A 17,069-nucleotide genomic window follows, 5' to 3' on the forward strand; every position below is an offset into this window, starting at 1 on the left:
TTCTTCAGTCCACTAACACTGAAAGGTAAGTGGGCTGGTATACACGCATTGCAGAATACTTTCTCACATCTTTTTTAGTTTCCGCTTGATGAGCAGTTTCTTTTGTGCCATGCTCCAGCTGTGTTGCTAGATGTAAAAGGAAGGATTGTGCTCAGCCAATTTTTTAGAGGTACCGAAAAAAGTATGTAAAAATTTATCTTTCTGCCTGCGCTTCGATGCTCGCGTCATGTCCAGGACTTGGCCTAGGCTAGGCCTAGTAGTCCAAGGATTGGTTCACGAGTGTCTAGCTCTCAACTGCCCCCGCCAGACAGCACCTCGCTATGGGCGTTTCTCGCAAGTCGAAACGTCAAAGTCGCGTGTCAACCGGTATGTGCAATCTAGCTGATTGTGTGAAACTCCAATTTTGTGATACCAATTCGCGTAAACTAAAAGACTCATCGCGTGACCCGTGCTAAAATCTGCAACTCATACAAAGGTGCAACTTGCATACCAACTTTCCCACAAGCACGACTCAATGTACGGATGGGCGACTTACACAAGGGTGTAAGTCGCAGAAAATATGGTATGTGCAACTTACGCAAAAAAGCAACTTATAAACAAACTTTTGTTTTTCAAAAACTATGTTTACAGGTGGGCGCAGCCTTTACAACAGTGAGACTTATTCACGATGAGAACTATACTAAGGGGGCGCCACTGAGCAGCACACGAATCTCATGCAAAAACCAGAATGTGAGGATACCGGTTTTGTTTACAACACGCGTGCCATAGCGGTACGGCGCAACTGCTTGCTTTCGGACGTTAATGTTCTCTCAGCGGCGACACAACTAATGCGACTGAAAAAGGTATAAGTTTTCATTCAGATCCGAGAGAAAAAAAACCGGAGAAGTAGAGATTGTACTAAAACGGGGCAAAAACGTGACGGCGAACACGGTGGTGTGTTCGAACCCCTCATCAGATGCTTTCATAATAAATTATGTCGTATTTTGCATTATGTTTCACTTTTCTTCGTAAGTGCCTGTTTTGTTCTCCCTCCGGATTCCACTGGCAGGACTTGGCGCCAAAGATAATCCGATAATCCGCCTTTCTTTTTTCCCCCATACCCAAATTTCTTTCTTGTGTCGTCCGAGTCACCTGTCGCGCTTCAAAGTTGAAAGAATGAACAGTCCTTTTTATGATGTCCGATACTAAGGAACACTCCTGTATCTGCTCAATAAATCGGGTCCCGAGGATCCAACATTCAAACAAGTCTAGCCTTTCTTACGGTGCAATAGCTGCGACGTAGTGCTGTGATTGAGAAAGAAAAAAAACTGACCTAAGCTGGATATTAGATTCCTAATGAGCGTGTTGGTAAGATGTACTAGATAACAGAAAGTACGTCCTTTCTCTGTTTTATACTTTCTGTTATCTAGTAAGCTGGATGTTTCCCTATTTCGCCTACCAAAAGAACCATTGGGAATTTTTTTCTTTTTTTCTTGCAATAAAAGGTGTATTATGAAACGTTTATGCTCAATACTACGAGTGTAAATTTATTCTAGATGGCTTATGGTCAGCAAGATCATATAATGTCCCAAAACACTGGCTGTGACCCTACGGTTTGTTGCGTTTTAGTGACAGTAATTATAACTGCACCTCAAAACTACTTTCTTCACTCAAAGATCAGATATAAAGAAATCCCACATCTTTTAATTGTATATTTTAATTACATAGCATCTACACCCGTGCAATGTCTAAAATGGCTGTCATTGAACCATTAGTTGTCGATCAAATGACTTGTCAGTTTAAATGCACAATCTTAAAAAAATGACTCTGTGATAGAGAAAATTTGACAAAACGATTTCCACTAGAAGCTTGCCTATGTTCATTTTATTTTATTCAAATTTTAATAGGGTATAACAATTTATTTTCATTTCTTTTTTCTTCAATTCGAGTTATACTTTTAAATTGCGTGCCTCTTCAGAATGCAACAGTTCTTTTTTTGCACTAACTTTGTAAAGACTTAGTCATACATGCTTTATATGCTGGGAGTATTCACTTCACTATAATTACTGAAATAACAGATGTGGTGCTGCTGGTGATGTTCTTAACTTTGGTAAAGTCCAAGATGTGTATAAAAGCAAATGGGTACAGGACTGCCCGATTTTTACAGCAGAGCTGTTAAGGATTGTGTCCCTGTATGTCGACACAAACCTACCCGGACAGCTACTGCCATCTATAAGCGACGGCGACAAGCACACAACCAGTACGGTTTTCGCCATCGCTCGTAGATGGCGGCAACCTTTCCAGCTATAATAAAAGAATGGATAGTTGGAATCGTTGGTGGGAATTCACCGTAGGAAACAGCGCGAAAAACAGACGACGACGAAGAAGAAGCACACATTGTATTGAGTACAGCTCCGCTGGTCTTCCTTCTTCACGAGAGTGGAAAGGCTGAACGTTTTTAAAGATACAATGATCGGGGATCCTTTAAATCCAGAAAGAATTTAGAGGATCCATCAATCATTATAAATATAGAGCATCTAAACTGCGATAATAAGCCCTAGTCAGATTGTGATGCCCCTGGCAGAAATTTCTAACCGCCATTACGGGCACCTGCAGGCCGGTACGGGCCTGCCTTTATGGCGTCCAAACCATCGAGTCGGGGTGAAGAAGGAGAGAGAAGAAAAAGCGGTGCGAGCCTTACCTGCACCTTGACCTCCTTGTGACTGAGCAGGGGCACAAGGTGTGGGACCACCCCGGAGTCAATGACCCACTGGATCTGGTCGTTGCCACCGTCCGTGAGGTACGACAGCGCCCACACCGTGTCCACCAGGATCTGCAAAAAAAAAAATGCATGAATCAACTCTGCAAGATACGCGACGTCGGTTGTCGGGGAAACAGCCGAATGGCTGTATCATTGGCAGTCGACAAGCATCGAACGAAGGAGAACACAGTAGACTCTCATTGATTCGAACTCCAGGAAGCCACAAATTTTGTCTGAGCTATCAAAAATTCATCTAGATATGATGCAAGATAAAATTATGATTTGCCACATGAATGGCTGCACATACAAAGGAGGTATTTTATGATTTCCTCTGCACAGGTCTACTGATCATAAGCAGGCATGCCCCACATGAAACATACGTGAAATGTATGACGTAAGTTTATTTATCCCTCAAAAATGTTGTTTATAATGGACTGTTTGGACAGCACATGACAACTCAAAACGAACTGAAGTTTGTTCATCAGGCCAAGAGGTTGTCTAATGTCCCGTTAAGCAGGGGACACGTGAGTGATGAAAACGGGCACCACGCGGCAGTTTTTGTAGCAATTTGCGCGGACGCTGTGACGTGGGCCTATGCCATGCCGCCCCGTCACGGTGTTTGTGCAAGTTGCTATGGAAATTTCCGCGTGGTGCCCGTTTTCATAGCTCAAGCGTGCCCTGCCCGAGCCCCGTTGAGTGAGCTTCTCGCCGAGCACCAGTGCAGTGCGAAGAAGCAACACCCACAGAAGCAAGCTCCGCGGGTGTTGCATCTCTGCAGTGCACCCGCGCCCGGAAAGAAGCGCACTCAACGGGGCCGCAAAAACAAAAGGTAGGTATTCCACAAAAACGCCGTTCTAATTAAACGGCTTATGAATAGATTAAAAACATAGCAGGAACCTACTGTGCACTGTTCCTCACAGAGGGAACTGATTCTGGGCTCGTGACATGGGTGAAAAGGTTGGGGAATATAAGCCCACTTAAACACACAGTCTTTTCTGAACTCGAGCACCCAACAGAAAACACTGCCTCAAAAACAAAAGTTTGGGCAACACACAAAGCAAGTGGTTGACTAGATAAGGTTAAATTACGGTACACAAACCTATGCAAAGCATCCTGGCATTACGTGTCTTGCGACTGTGTCGCAATTCGCGGACACAAGGGTAAGTAGTGTGGTGTGGTGCTCTAGACACAGCCAAGCAAGGTCTGTGGAGGGTTTTGACGTAAAGCTAGCCCCGTAGTCCTTCAATACGCTGATGGTCACGAAGCTCCTCCGTAACGCTATGGGAGAGCTTGCAGTAATGCCATTGGTCAGAGTCATTTTGCACCAGCTCTTGGAGCAGTTCAATTGTGGAGCAACAAAATAACTTTTGTAGTATCATTTTTATTCATACCAATGCAAACATCATGTTAAGATTAATGTGTCTGCCTGTCCAACTAAAAGGCAATGTCTGCATTGCCTTCTCATTTATGTGCAACCTTTTGTTAGCATCAAATGCAAAGTGGGAGTGAGTCCCCTCAAACACAAAACTAGCGTTTAGTGATGTGGAGAAGCACCAGACAGGGTTACAAAAAGCTGATAGCTCAAGGACAGCACAAACTGCAGTAATGGTTATTTTAGGTACTGAATCCCACTGAAATATACAATAAAATTTAGCACATAAATTAACATTTCCTTCAAGTTCTAGAGGTTGGTAATAAAACTGCAATTTATAATTCAGATAAAAAACAAAGCACTTGTCATTTGATCATGAACGTCAACAACATTTTATGTGTAGAACTTCATAACATAAACGGCATGTAAAAGAAACTTAAAAAAAAACGCCAAACCCATTATCCACTGCTCCTGCCAATTTAGTTCTAATTTACTCACATCTATATAAAAGTGATAGCTAAACAAATGAGGTGGCATAAATAAATAAACATACAAAAGAGTGCACATAAATGTTCCTGCAATACCAAAGTATCCTTGCTAAATCTCAAATTGGAAACCAGTACCGCCAGGATAATGCAGACTATCATGTATACGAGCCGAAGTTGTATTCAGGAATTGCTTCGAGTCTCGCTCTGTAGAGTGCTTTCCCCTTAGCACAGTGGTGCACTGCGGAGAACTAAGACATGCAAAATCGCAATGCCTACTCTGCGGGTTTCGTTTCTCTGCAGTACACCAGTGTGCGGTGACGAGCGCACTCAATGAGACTAGCTAACCCTGAAGCAGAACAGACGACGAAAATTAGAAATACTGCGAAACTTCCGAGAACTGTCAGTCTTTCAGACGAAATGCATTTGAATATTATGTTCTTTGAGGACGATAATCAAAAGTTCTGAAAACTTTCATAACCATATCGCAACGGTCCGGCCAGGCAGCAAGGCCTGAGCTATTATATTTTCAGTATTATTTAAGTGAAATGAAGTACTGGCGTAACGTTAACGCAAATTCCTCTCATTTTGGTAAAATGTTGCAGGATGTAGCAGGGTAACCACTTTGGTGCAGTTTGGCGCATATGGCGCAGCAATTACATCACTGAGCTTGGCACGCGACCTTGTGTGGCGCTGCACAGACGAGACGGGTAAGAGCAGCCAACTTGGCCAGTACTGCTGGAAGCTTGGCAACCAGAAAGTGAGATTGTAATAAACCCACCCTGAAGGAGCCACCAACAGATTGCGGTGACACGTGATCGCACCGACGGCGTTTCTTGTTAATGTAGATGCCTTCAGCCCTGCACACCCAGTAAACTGATTGAACTTTCTTTTCTGCAACTTTTTCCAAAATATTGATCTTCATTCCTTCTTGCCCAAAAATTAATTCTCAATATACCGCTATCACAATCAAAATGCAACGATGCGAGTAGTGCCATCAAGTAGTTCCTGAGAACCCGTAAACTCAGCAGCCTGGCCCTTTTAATGCAGAAGCATCAACTGTCCCACGGAGCGGAGCCGACGGCATCAAAAACGACGAAAAACGGCACCTAAATTGGCTGCGACGCATCCTATCAGATGCCTTGTCACGCAAGCCGGCACGGCCGCTCAAGTTCAAAGCAGACACGCCTCGGAAATAAAACGCAAAGAAACGCACAGCAACGGAGATGTCTCGTCACGGAAGCCGGCGGGTGCGCCCAAGGTCAAGGCGGACGCACTTCAGAAATAAAACACAAGGAAAAGCGCAGCAATGCAATGCTTCGTCACGGAAGCCGTCGTAAAGCCTGCAAGGTTCGCTGCACCTGTGCAGTGGAGGAGCGTGATGTCACTGCCGCAGCGCCGTGTGTGATAAGAAGACGTGGCGCGCTGCTGGTACAAACGCGCTGCATGTAGGAATGTTTTCGCATTCCTACACATAAGCAGTCATAAGTGTCCCTGTTGTTTTGTTTTTTTTTGCCAGTAGAACATTGTTTTGCTTGACAAACAAATGAAAAACGCTGACTTCTAAAATCTGTTGTTAGAGATCAATAGAGAAAAGTCTGTGCTTGAAATCGCAAATTCAGGGCCGCAAGACGACGGTGGGGTGGCCGAACGAAAATGACTCCTCTGGAAAAGTGGCACCTCCGGCAACAGACTTTAACCCGGTGTCAAACTTCGGCCGAAGTTTCGTGACCAGCAGTGTATTGAAGGACTCTGCTGCTTTTGAGGTGAACCAACTAGCCCGACTAGCAACTACTTTGCTATTGCCCCCGACAAAATCTCCCCACCGCAAGCCACATTAAACCAAGAGGGCATTCCCCCTCACTCACGCTCTCTTACATGGACTCACTCAAACCCTCTCTCAACTGCTCACTCCCCTCACTCTCTCTCATTCAAACTCACTCACTCACTCAAACTTTCTCTCACTCGCACACTCTCTCTCAAACACAGAGAAGCGGAGGGCAGCCTCACATTGTTGTCGGTGTGGTGGATGAGGAGGCAGAGGGAGGGCAGGATCTCCTTGATGGTGTCCAGAGGAGGGGGCGGGTCCTTGTTGCGGCACAGGTTCACGATGACCCAAGTCACGTTGCGCAGGAAGGTCAGGGGCATGCAGGGCTTGATGAAGGACAGCAGAGGCTCCACCACGCCCAGCTGGATCACATAGTCTCGCAGCTGGGGGCCGTCCCCTGGGCAGAGACGACTTCATTGTGAGGGTGCCGCCGGAGAGACCGCTTCGGCGGCTTGCAAGCAAAGCCATCTGCGGGAACGTACCGATGATGTTTCCCAGGGCCCACACCGCCTGTTCGCAGACATTTTGGTGTGGCGACCTCAAGAGGTCCAGGAACAGAGGTACCGCATCTGGAGACACGAGCATTTGACGTCGAATTATTTTGCATCTCATTAATACAGACCCCAATAATATAGACACCCCGCTATACAGAGAATATTTTCGGGGACAAACCGGGCAAATCTTATCTCCTTATTATAGAAAATACACATTACGAATGCACTTTGTCGGAGATGGAGCTGTCCATACTGACGAGACATCCAAATGCACCTGACTTTAGTCTTTTCTTGTACACGTACACAATAAAGTGCCAACTCGGCGCTGAAGCACCGACTGCGTTATCTCAGCACCGAGATGCAGGCATGAACCGGCCTTAATGCAAAAGTCTCGGCAGCAGCTGGCAGCAAAAGGAAACAAAAAATTACCGCTACACAATTTAATCTAGTGATACTAATGATAAAATAATTAAAATGAGCAACACCCCCAAAAAAGTTGGAATTTTTACTCCTCATTAGAAACAGCTCAAAGACTCCAGCAGGATCCCTTTACGAAAAATCGAACAACTACCGTCAGTGACAGGTTCAGAACACAGTAAATGCTTTTTCAGTGCGACGACAACACGGCATAAGCATATCCAAAGCCAGAGGAAAGACAACTAACATGCGCTAAACGCATCCCCCCCCCCCCCCCCCCCCCCAAAAAAAAATAGAGAAGAAAACGACACAAACCTGCTTTTACGACTGCCTGCGTCTGTTGCGATGTGCCGGACGCAATGTTTGTGAGTGCCCATGCCGCTTCAAACTGCAGGGAGGGGCTGCACACATGGACACACACAGATCAGACACCAAGCCAACCGTCGGGAACCTGCACGCCACCGGGCGCGTGGGCCGGGGTGCGGTCACTTACTTGTCGTGCCGACGCAGGGCTTGCACCAGGATGGGCAGGATCCCCGAGTGGATGAGGTCGTCGATGGGCGGGTTACGGTCGCTCGACAGTAGCCTCCTGGCGGAGGGGGAGGGAGCCAAGATGGAGCAGTGGAGCCTTGCCACGCAACTAGCATGCACTAGATAACATTGTGAGACCATCTGTAACTATAGTGCTGAAGTATACCAGTAAAAAGCTGGACCAGCAATTTAAAAAATTTTCGATTAAGGGTATGTACTGCTCCTGCACTCAGTTCATCTCTCTGCCAAAAACGTCAGTCGTCACCGTCAATTCCCCCCCCTTCCCAGGTAAAAATGCAATTGCAGCCATGCGTGACGAAAGGATGTATGGGCTTTGAAGAGATGACAAAGGTGAGGGCTAGCTAAAAGACACGGGTGAAGTTTCGTCCATGTCCCCTTTTTCGTGATCTTCGATTCGTCACAATGCTCAAACGTGGGCTCTTTACGTTTGAGTGTTAGGCTGAGATTCGGGTTAATTTGGCGAGATCCCGATTCCCAGGCCAACGCAGACGCAGAACTTGTCTCCAATCTGCGCACCGCATTCGCCTTCTTTAGTAGATGTTTAAAATTCTGCACTATGGCGTTGTTATCCAGGAGGCATTGGAAACGATTGCCTTGTTTCTGACCGCTTGTTGGGCCTTAAAGGGAAACTGAAGCGGTTCTGTATTTAAGTTAAACACTTAAGTCGTCTTCCTTTGGCCTCCAGGATCACAAATATTGAGATTATTTTTCAATTTGGTGCATGGAGGCTGCAAAAAATCATATTTAAAGTACCACTGAACCTTCCCGAAGCACGACGTCACCAAAGGAGTTTTTGGAATCTCCGCTCTCCCGCATCTTCAGCACCTATCAAAGCTATGCACGCACGCTCTGGCTACGTTCAAAAAGGTCAGAACAAGACGTCACAATCGGTGTCGGTGTGGAGGAATATACTTCGCAAGCTTGTGACTGCACGCGCTGCCCGCACGAGCGACACGCGCTTAGCGGCCGAAAGACCCCTTCGTGACGCAACAACTGGTCGGAGGTTTTTCAGCCCTATCTTCAAGGAGAACACGACGTTCAGATTCGTGGGATAAGAATACTCTAAAATTTACCTTCAACGTTTTTTTTAAAGAACCTTTTCAGCTTCTTTTTAAAAGAAAGGTTCTGTTCTGTCTGTCCCTATGTTTATTCTTTCTGTTTTTATCAAACCACCACAGATCTACGCCAAACTGCTCGGAGCACTGACGGGCTTCTCGACGCCCGTCCGCCCGTCTCGCCGGCGAGCGTGTTGCACCGCTCACCTGGCCGACTGTACGGCGCTCAGCTGCAGGTTGGGGTCGTTGCTGCTGGCGTTGAGCACGATGGTCTGCAGGTCAGTGTGGGAGCGGTCGGCCTCCTCCTCGTCCGTAGAGTCCACCTGGGGCACGTTGCGCCGCTTGAGCAGCGACTCATCCCGCTTGTTCTTCCGCAGCTCCACCGTGACCTCGTTGCGCCGCCTCCGCATCTCCTGCGCAACGAGCACAGACGTCCCGTTCGAGCTTCGAAGCAAACCGGGCTACAAGGACGGATGGATGCTAATGGCTGTGCCCTTTGTATCGGGCGGTAGCTCGCGCCACCTAGCCTAGGAACTAAAACCAAAGTATTACTCCCTTCACTCTTCTAAGGCAATTTTTGTAACTATCACCAGGCAGTGTGGGATATCACCAGGATGTCCTTTGGGAAATCGGGCAAAAAACACTAAGGGAACAAGACTGTGCTCGTCTTGGCTTTAGCCAACATCTCATCACGAATCCTTTTTAAAGGAGCGCAAGGACTCTTTGCGTTCACACACAGCAATTTACGAAAAATAGTGTATGCTAATATAGCGCACACAAAGTGCAAAACGTGGTTAGCATTTGGTGCGTGCGCAGTGGCAACAAGAGTATTCCCTGTGTACGCAAAGCTTTAGCGTGGGCTATTCTAAAACTGCCTTTTCTTTTGGGCAACTCCTATCAATGTAACGGCAGCCTTTAAGCTTTCATTCTAAGTGATATTTTCAAGTCAAACACAACTTTGATACATAAAAAATCAAAGACATTTCCAACTCTTTGTAATGCCGAATTAGAGTGCAGCTCTTGAGGAGGAGGAGATAGGGTACGGAGGGGAGGGTATCCTTCCTTTCCCATCTTCCTCTCCTGCTCCACTCCCATTTAGCTAAAAATTTTCACTGAATTACCTGCTAAATTTAGCAAATATTTCCATGCGAAAGTCAGGGGGGAAAATTTTCTGCTCAATTTAGCGGGAAATATTCCTTGCCAAATGCAGTGGCAACATCTCCCCACTATATTTAGCGGTACATTTTCCCCCTACATTAACGTGTGACGTAACTTGACAAAAATTTATGTGTCGTAACACGTGACGTCATTATGGGAAACGTCCCGCTAAATTTAGCAGAAAGATTTCCCGCCAAATTTAGCAAAAAATGTTTACGCCAAATTTAGCAGGAAAACAATACGGGGAAAGAGGGCATGGTCGAGCTTATTTTAATTTGAAATTATTTATGCATATGCTGTCGCTCTTCACTGCACAAAAGGTCGCGTAGATGGTCATTGTTAGAAACTCGTCAGAAGGCACTACTCGTCACATGCTTAGTGGTTCGGAAATTCAAAGCTGTTTTTTCGACCTAAATAACTGTGCCATTGGTAGTAAATAATAAATAAATAAACATAATAAATGCAAAAGATAAAAAGCTGGAGAAAAAAAAACTATGAAACAAATTTCTCCTACCAAAATGTGTACAGGCTAAAAGAAACACGTCCCAAAAAAGGGAAATGAAAAAAAAAAAAAAAAAAAGATTTTTTTTTATGACGTGCCGAATTTGAACAATATTAGAAATCTTTTTCCCTGAGTTAATTTATTCCTCAACGTGAAAAGAATATATACATTAATTTGTATTCTGCAGATAGTACTGATATGTACTGTCTGTGGTGTTAATTTAAATGCGATACCTCAAACAATTTCGACGAAACAATTTCCAAGTTTAGGGCATAATTGCCCGTGGATACATATTTAGATATTTCTTCGAAACTTGTCCTGAACAATAATCGTATCTTAAAAAACGACACTTACCTAGTCTATACATAGATCGTTCTTAAAAAAGTTTAACATCTCTACCATAAATATCTTCGCGCTTCAAATATGGCACAAACGACAATTGTCAAAAACCCGTCGTCCTTACTCGCTCCTTCGGGAATCTATTTCTTTAAAACCAAGCATGCCAGATGATTGAAATAAACGGCATTGTCTTTCGCAAAGAATGCAACACCACATGTAAAAATGCGAAAAAAAAAAAAAAAATTACGAATGTATGAAACCGCTTGCCGTCTTTCGAAGTTCGACGAACTTCGAACTTTCCTTCTAAAAATTCGAAGTTCATTTAACTTTTTACTTTTCAGGAATCGGAAGTTCGAAAATTTTTTAATTCTTTAGATTAATAGGTTCGAAAATTATTGAATTGCTTAGCGTAGGAAGTTCGAAAAGCTTCGAATTTTTTAGTCTATCAAGTTCGAAAGTTCGACAAGCATCGAATTTTGCAGCGTAATAAGTTCGAAATTTCGAAAAGCGTCAAACTTCTTAGTTTAACAAGTTCGAAAATTCGACTTCCATCGAATTTCTCGATATGGAAAGTTTGAAAATTCTAAATCTTTCGAACCTTTCGAACCGCTTGATTCAATCATCGAAACTTCGATTCGAAAAAAGTTTGCGGCATCCCTAATACCCTCCCCTCAGTATCCTTCCCTCCTCCTCCTCCTCTTCAAGAGCTGCGCTCTAATTCGGCGTTACAGGGAGTTGTAAACGGCTTTCATTTTTTTTTTCAATAAAAAACATTTTACTTGCTCCCTCCCTCCCTCTCTTTCTCACTCCCCCTCCCCCCTCTCCTCCTCCTCTCCCCCCCCCCCCCGTAAATAGGCTAGAAACCTTCATCACATGGAAGTTGCACAAAACTCGAGGGTTAAACAAACAAATCATTGATTATGCGCGACCATTCAATGTGCTCATAAGTGAATTGACCGGCTGTGTTTGATGTACACTGCATGGCACTGTTAGAGCAAACACATCGGCACTTTCAGATTTTATTTTGAAGGGCTACAGACAGATGCTAAGTTTTACCGCTTAGGTTAGTTTCCCAAGTGACCACTTTCGACTCCACTTGAAATTTTGACGATCTTTAGCTTCTAAAAAAAATCTGCTGGTTGTTGGCTTGCACCAACAGTGTCTTGCCCCCAAGAAAGGCTACTGCACACACACAGACATAACTGTAATAAAAAAAAAAAGAGAGATCTGGTAGTACGTCTAATGTACCTCTAGACAAGGTGAATTATTGTAGTCAATTGCTGCCAAGTTACCCCCCCCCCCCCCCCCAAATTGGTTCTTGCACAATCAATTCGGGGCCATGCAAACACACCACCCAGTTCAGTGACAAGCTAACTTGAAGAATCAATACACTGACTACTCATGAGTCACGACTGTAAAGGCCTGTCCACAAACTTGCATTTGATCGGGATCAAGTTCTTGTAATCTCGGACAACGAGGGAATACCCTGGCACACTGACTCCATCTATGAGGCGACCCTGGAACTGCATTTCACTGGAGCGAAAGTTTTGCAATATTTGTGAGATCAAATGCACACATACAAGAAATGGTCGTATGTAACATTGTCCAGTTTTTCGAGCCAAGAAAAAAAAAATGATGAGCAGAAAAAATGGGAAATAAACGGAAACTGCAAGTGTTCCACGGCTGCCCGATAGATGGCGCCACTCGTCGTAAAAAGATTTCAAGGGGTTTCAAGGTTGTCGCAACCGTGTGAAGCGGCCTTCGCGTAAATGGTTTTCTAGCAACACAGCAGTCTACAAACTTCTACAAAAAATGTTCCTGGTTCGGCACGTGTCCCAAACAACTTCTGCTTAAACTTTTTAAAAATGCTTGCTTGTAGTTTGTGGCAGCCTGACGCTAGCAAAGCACATCATTGTTATGAATATTCTGCTCCTATAATGACTTCCGCCTACGCTTTATTGCCCGAAAATACTCCATTTTTTTAATCGAAGGCGAGCAAAGTGAACTTTATGTGCACGATCCCAACAGCCAATGAACGCAGGTTATTATCCAATTCTGTCAGTTTCCGAATCTGGTCCAAAATGAGTCCCACTCTTATAAAGAAAACATGACAAAACAAGCACTCCAGGAACTTTACAATGTTCACTTCCAGAATAAATCACCCTGAACAAGGTTTCTCATTGGAGCTCTTTCTACAGATCACTCGACTCCCAAAATAATTTTTAAGTGCCTTGTTCACTCATGCATGTCACAAAACAAAGTTTAATGCCCCCCCCCCCCCCCCACCCACACACACACACACAAAAAAAAGCACATTATTTACGTTGCGAGACATTTTCAGTTAGGAGACATTAGTTTCGGAGTCGCTCCTAACAAAAAAATTTGTCTCACAACGTAAACATTGAATATTTTTTTAATGGGATGGCTTTATCTTTCGATACAGATGTCCTATTTAGACATTTAAAAAATGTTTCTTGGGATGGTAGTAGCCTTTCAATGACATCGCAAGCTGGGTCCCCGAAAAAGTCAAACGCATGTAGGGGATCAGCTTAGCACAACGCCAAGAGCACAGTGGGATGAAACAGAGCTGTGTATCGAGAGTTCGGTCAATGGGAGGAGCAGGCAGAGTCAGGGCGTGCACCAGAAGCAAATAGAGGGCTTGGCAGACTTTCTTGGCCAATCAGAAGTCGAAAAGAGACAACTACTGGTAGTTACGAGAAACAGTTTTAGTAAGAGCGTAAGGGTTAAATGCAGCAACTCTTTATGGTTGAAAATATGGTGCACGTGATGTTTCGATTATGATCAAGCAAAAAAATGCAAGAAACGAGCGTGCCACTCAAACAGCATACGGCCTTCGTACACTGTTTTCAAACAGCGTACGAAGCGTACGAAACGGCGTACGAACAGCGTAAGGCCTTCATACGGTGTTTTCAAACAGCGCACGGCCTTTGGCTGTACGCCCAGCCTTCGGCGCCTGGTGTACGAATTATGTCTATCATTCCAGTAGTCGCGTTCTTCCACCAATATTTTGGATGACCGTGATTTAAACATCACGTGTACCATTTTTTCAGTCACCGGGAGTTACTCCAATGCACTTATTAATATTGTTTCTCGCAACCACCGCCAGGGTATTATTTCCAGCTTCTGGTTGGCCCCATCCAAATTTGTTAAGATGCCCTGGAACATGCCCAGCTTGCTTTCGGCCAATGGTGCCTCCTTGTTTGCCTCCTATACTTCCCAATGAATGGCTAGACTCTCTCTATATACGGCACTGGGGTGAAAAAGGTCCTCGGCGTTAAGTAAACGGCCTTCCAATCAACACGCTAAGTTACTATGTAAATAACTGGGAAAAAAAGAATTCATTCAAGCTACATCGTTTGATGGCGTTGACCTCCTTATTTCGATTTAGAACACATTCCTGTGCTCACAAGAAGCGACCAAAGAGAGTTCACTCTTTCTTCCCTTCAAGTAACAAGCCTCACTTATACAGAGCTTGGCGTCATTCTCGGCCGGCCAGTATTTTATGCGCCTCCAGCGTTCGGTCGGCCGTGTTAGTTTCACGCCGCACAGGTTATAGTTCGAAGAAACCAGTAAGCAGAAATAACCGTCAGTACCCAGCAATGGTGACACTTGAAAGCTATGCATAAAAAAAAAAAAAAAAATTCCTTCGCACGGCTGAGGGCATGCACCCATTGTCACGGGGTTCAAGGAGTGTGTTAAAGAGCAAACACCGGTCGACAGAAGAGAGCTCTGTCGTTGCCGTGCGTACGAATGTGACCACCGATACTGGCTTAAAATGTTATCATGGTACAAAAAAATGTGCACCATACTTCAAAAGAGTACTCGGTGCGTTAAACGCGTCGAAGACATAACAAAACAAACAAAAAAATATCTGCGCTATCGAAGGCCATGCTACCGGTTGCTTTGCGCTACCAACTTGCATCAAGACGTGCCAGCATCCCGTAATACGTTGACAAGGTGCGGTTAGAGAAACAAACATAGCGCTGATGTTCAAGACAGCTGCTCTGTGAATCCCAAGAGCATGCTGGCCGAGTCTTGAGGAGCAAAGTCGAGTTTGAGCGAAGCCGTTCAACATCGAATAGGCCTAGAATCAACGAGCAAACGATGCGTGCGCGACGAGCGAAGCCGCCTAAACCAGGGTCGCAATCGCTGTGGTATGAGGAAGGTTGTAACTTTCGTCGGCGAATACACACTGTCTGCGGACCTCATAAGCCCGCTCCGCGCGTAGCTCATCGTCGACCAAACACGACAGTTAGGCTTAAGCTCTCTAGGAACAGAACTCGTGCCAGGAACGGCGCATCGCACTTACATCTTGATCTTTGCCTTTGTTTTTGAAGTGCTGCAACCTAGATTTCTGTAAGCCATCTGTGGCCATTCTCGGTGCTTTGGTATTACCGGGACAGTCTTTGAAAAACGGACGCTCGCAGAACCATACACGTCTTTCAAAATGCCGGTCTGCACTTCACCGATGACGTCACACGGTATTTGAATCAAACGCAAACTTCTCCCTTCTGCTTTATGTTAAAAAATTGTGATTAAACAATGACCTTGAAAAAATAAAATTCATAAAAAAGAAACTACTTATTAGTGTCAAGCACTACAACTCTGCTTTGAGCAGCGCCAGCCAGATGGCGACGGATCGTTCAAGACGAGCGTTTCGCCGCAGTAAGGTTGCAACGCCTATTGGCTGAGAGAAAACAGCAAAAACAAGCAAAACAACACAAACCGGAAGTGACGAAAAGTTTTGTTTTGTTTGTTTTTGCTTCTTCCAATTTTACTTTTTGTTTTTACTTTTCGTTTCTCCAAGTGTCTGTTGGGCGCTTTTCGGAGCGGTCGCGTTGGTTCCATATGAGTGGTTCCAGCGGTCTTTCTTGTATATTATGCATTGTCGTGTTATGTGCCGCGGTATTGCCGAGTGGAGTTGGTCGTGATATTCAATGCTTGGGAACGAGCGTCGGCAGTGAAGTCCACAGCGCATTCATGCAAGCCAGCAACAGGCCCCGTCTCGCCACATGGAGCCCCGTGGGACGCTTGTTCGGAAAGTAAAAGGTGAGTGGAATTTACCTACTGGTGGCGTTCGATCGTCGATTCGGCACCGCTGTGGTGGAATTTGATAGCGCTTGGCTACCTCACGTAGCGTCGGGGACAAAGAAGAAGATAATAGAGATAATCAACGGGAGTGGCATGTGGCTCCCAAGTGCCGCCTGCGCCGCATTTGCATGTTGGGAATGTCAGCTTTTGACGAGCTCGTGCAGTCACAAAAGCGTTCTGTCGAAAGACGGGATTTACAAACAGATCAGGCTTCGCGAATGGCCCTCACGGCGCGTTGAATTTGTGGCGGGTAAATATGTTGCTGTTCGTCCTGGTAGGCCTGCAATGGTGTTTTCTGCACAAATACTGTATTCTGCCTCGTGGTACATTCACACCTGCCGCAGAACTGCTAAGCGATTCTGCTACAGGTTAATGGCGAAGAGTTGTGCTCTTCCATAGTGTGCATGTTAAAGTGACAACAAATAAGTGCCTCTCTGCTCTACTTCTCCTTTGGTATTCAACTGGTTTTATTTTCTACTACATTTTGTTCAGAAAGCCACTGCGAGACAGGCATTATTGATGTATACTATCCAAAACAATGCTTGAGCATGAGACGAGGTAACAGAAATACTTCTTTATGTGCCTGCTTTTTATGTTTTTGCAATTCACCGGCTAGACCACTCTTCTCATTGTTATTGTTTTGTTGGGTGCAAAATTTTCCACCCCAGGTGTCCGATGCTTGCGGCTGATGACTTCTACCTACGTGCATCAAACAGCGGGCCTGCACCTTCGCCGAGACAGCAGTAAAACAGTTCTGGGTAACTGCAGTGACTGGGTCACCGATGCCGTTCCACTTCCTGCACTGCACTTTGCGTGGGTCAAAGGGCCAGCGCATGCCTTTTATGCGTTGTCACCAGCCATAGTGAGTATGGCTTGAAGTCACGTCATGCGAGTGAAATGCTTGTCACCTGAGTGACGTCAGTGGGTGGGGGTAGAGTTCCTGTATAGGCTCCCTACGGGAGCCAGAGTTGCACATTTGTTTTCCCCATGCCGCCACGCCGCTATTCGCCGAGAT

The 17,069-nt window shown here is 45.2% G+C and overlaps 1 protein-coding gene across 2 annotated transcripts in view; it reads right to left on the reverse strand.

Moving 5' to 3' along the window:
• Positions 1-15,612, reverse strand: part of LOC8025606 (importin subunit alpha-3) — a 29,653-nt gene extending 14,041 nt beyond the window's left edge. Inside the window, exons 1-7 of one of the 2 annotated variants that reach the window (XM_040215874.3) lie at positions 15,273-15,612; positions 9,151-9,356; positions 7,830-7,925; positions 7,652-7,737; positions 6,908-6,994; positions 6,608-6,822; positions 2,681-2,812 (exon numbers count right to left, since the gene is read on the reverse strand). In XM_040215874.3, the coding sequence (XP_040071808.1) occupies positions 2,681-2,812; positions 6,608-6,822; positions 6,908-6,994; positions 7,652-7,737; positions 7,830-7,925; positions 9,151-9,356; positions 15,273-15,338 (888 nt within the window). In that variant the 5' untranslated portion in view covers positions 15,339-15,612. The remainder of the gene's footprint in view (positions 1-2,680; positions 2,813-6,607; positions 6,823-6,907; positions 6,995-7,651; positions 7,738-7,829; positions 7,926-9,150; positions 9,357-15,272) is intronic. The other variant, XM_040215875.3, reaches the window with a different exon arrangement.
• Positions 15,613-17,069: the final 1,457 nt, after the last annotated feature.

This window comes from Ixodes scapularis, unplaced genomic scaffold, assembly GCF_016920785.2.
Source record: "Ixodes scapularis isolate PalLabHiFi unplaced genomic scaffold, ASM1692078v2 PGA_scaffold5__190_contigs__length_132052651, whole genome shotgun sequence".
In the NCBI taxonomy this organism is placed as follows: Eukaryota; Metazoa; Arthropoda; class Arachnida; order Ixodida; family Ixodidae; genus Ixodes; species Ixodes scapularis.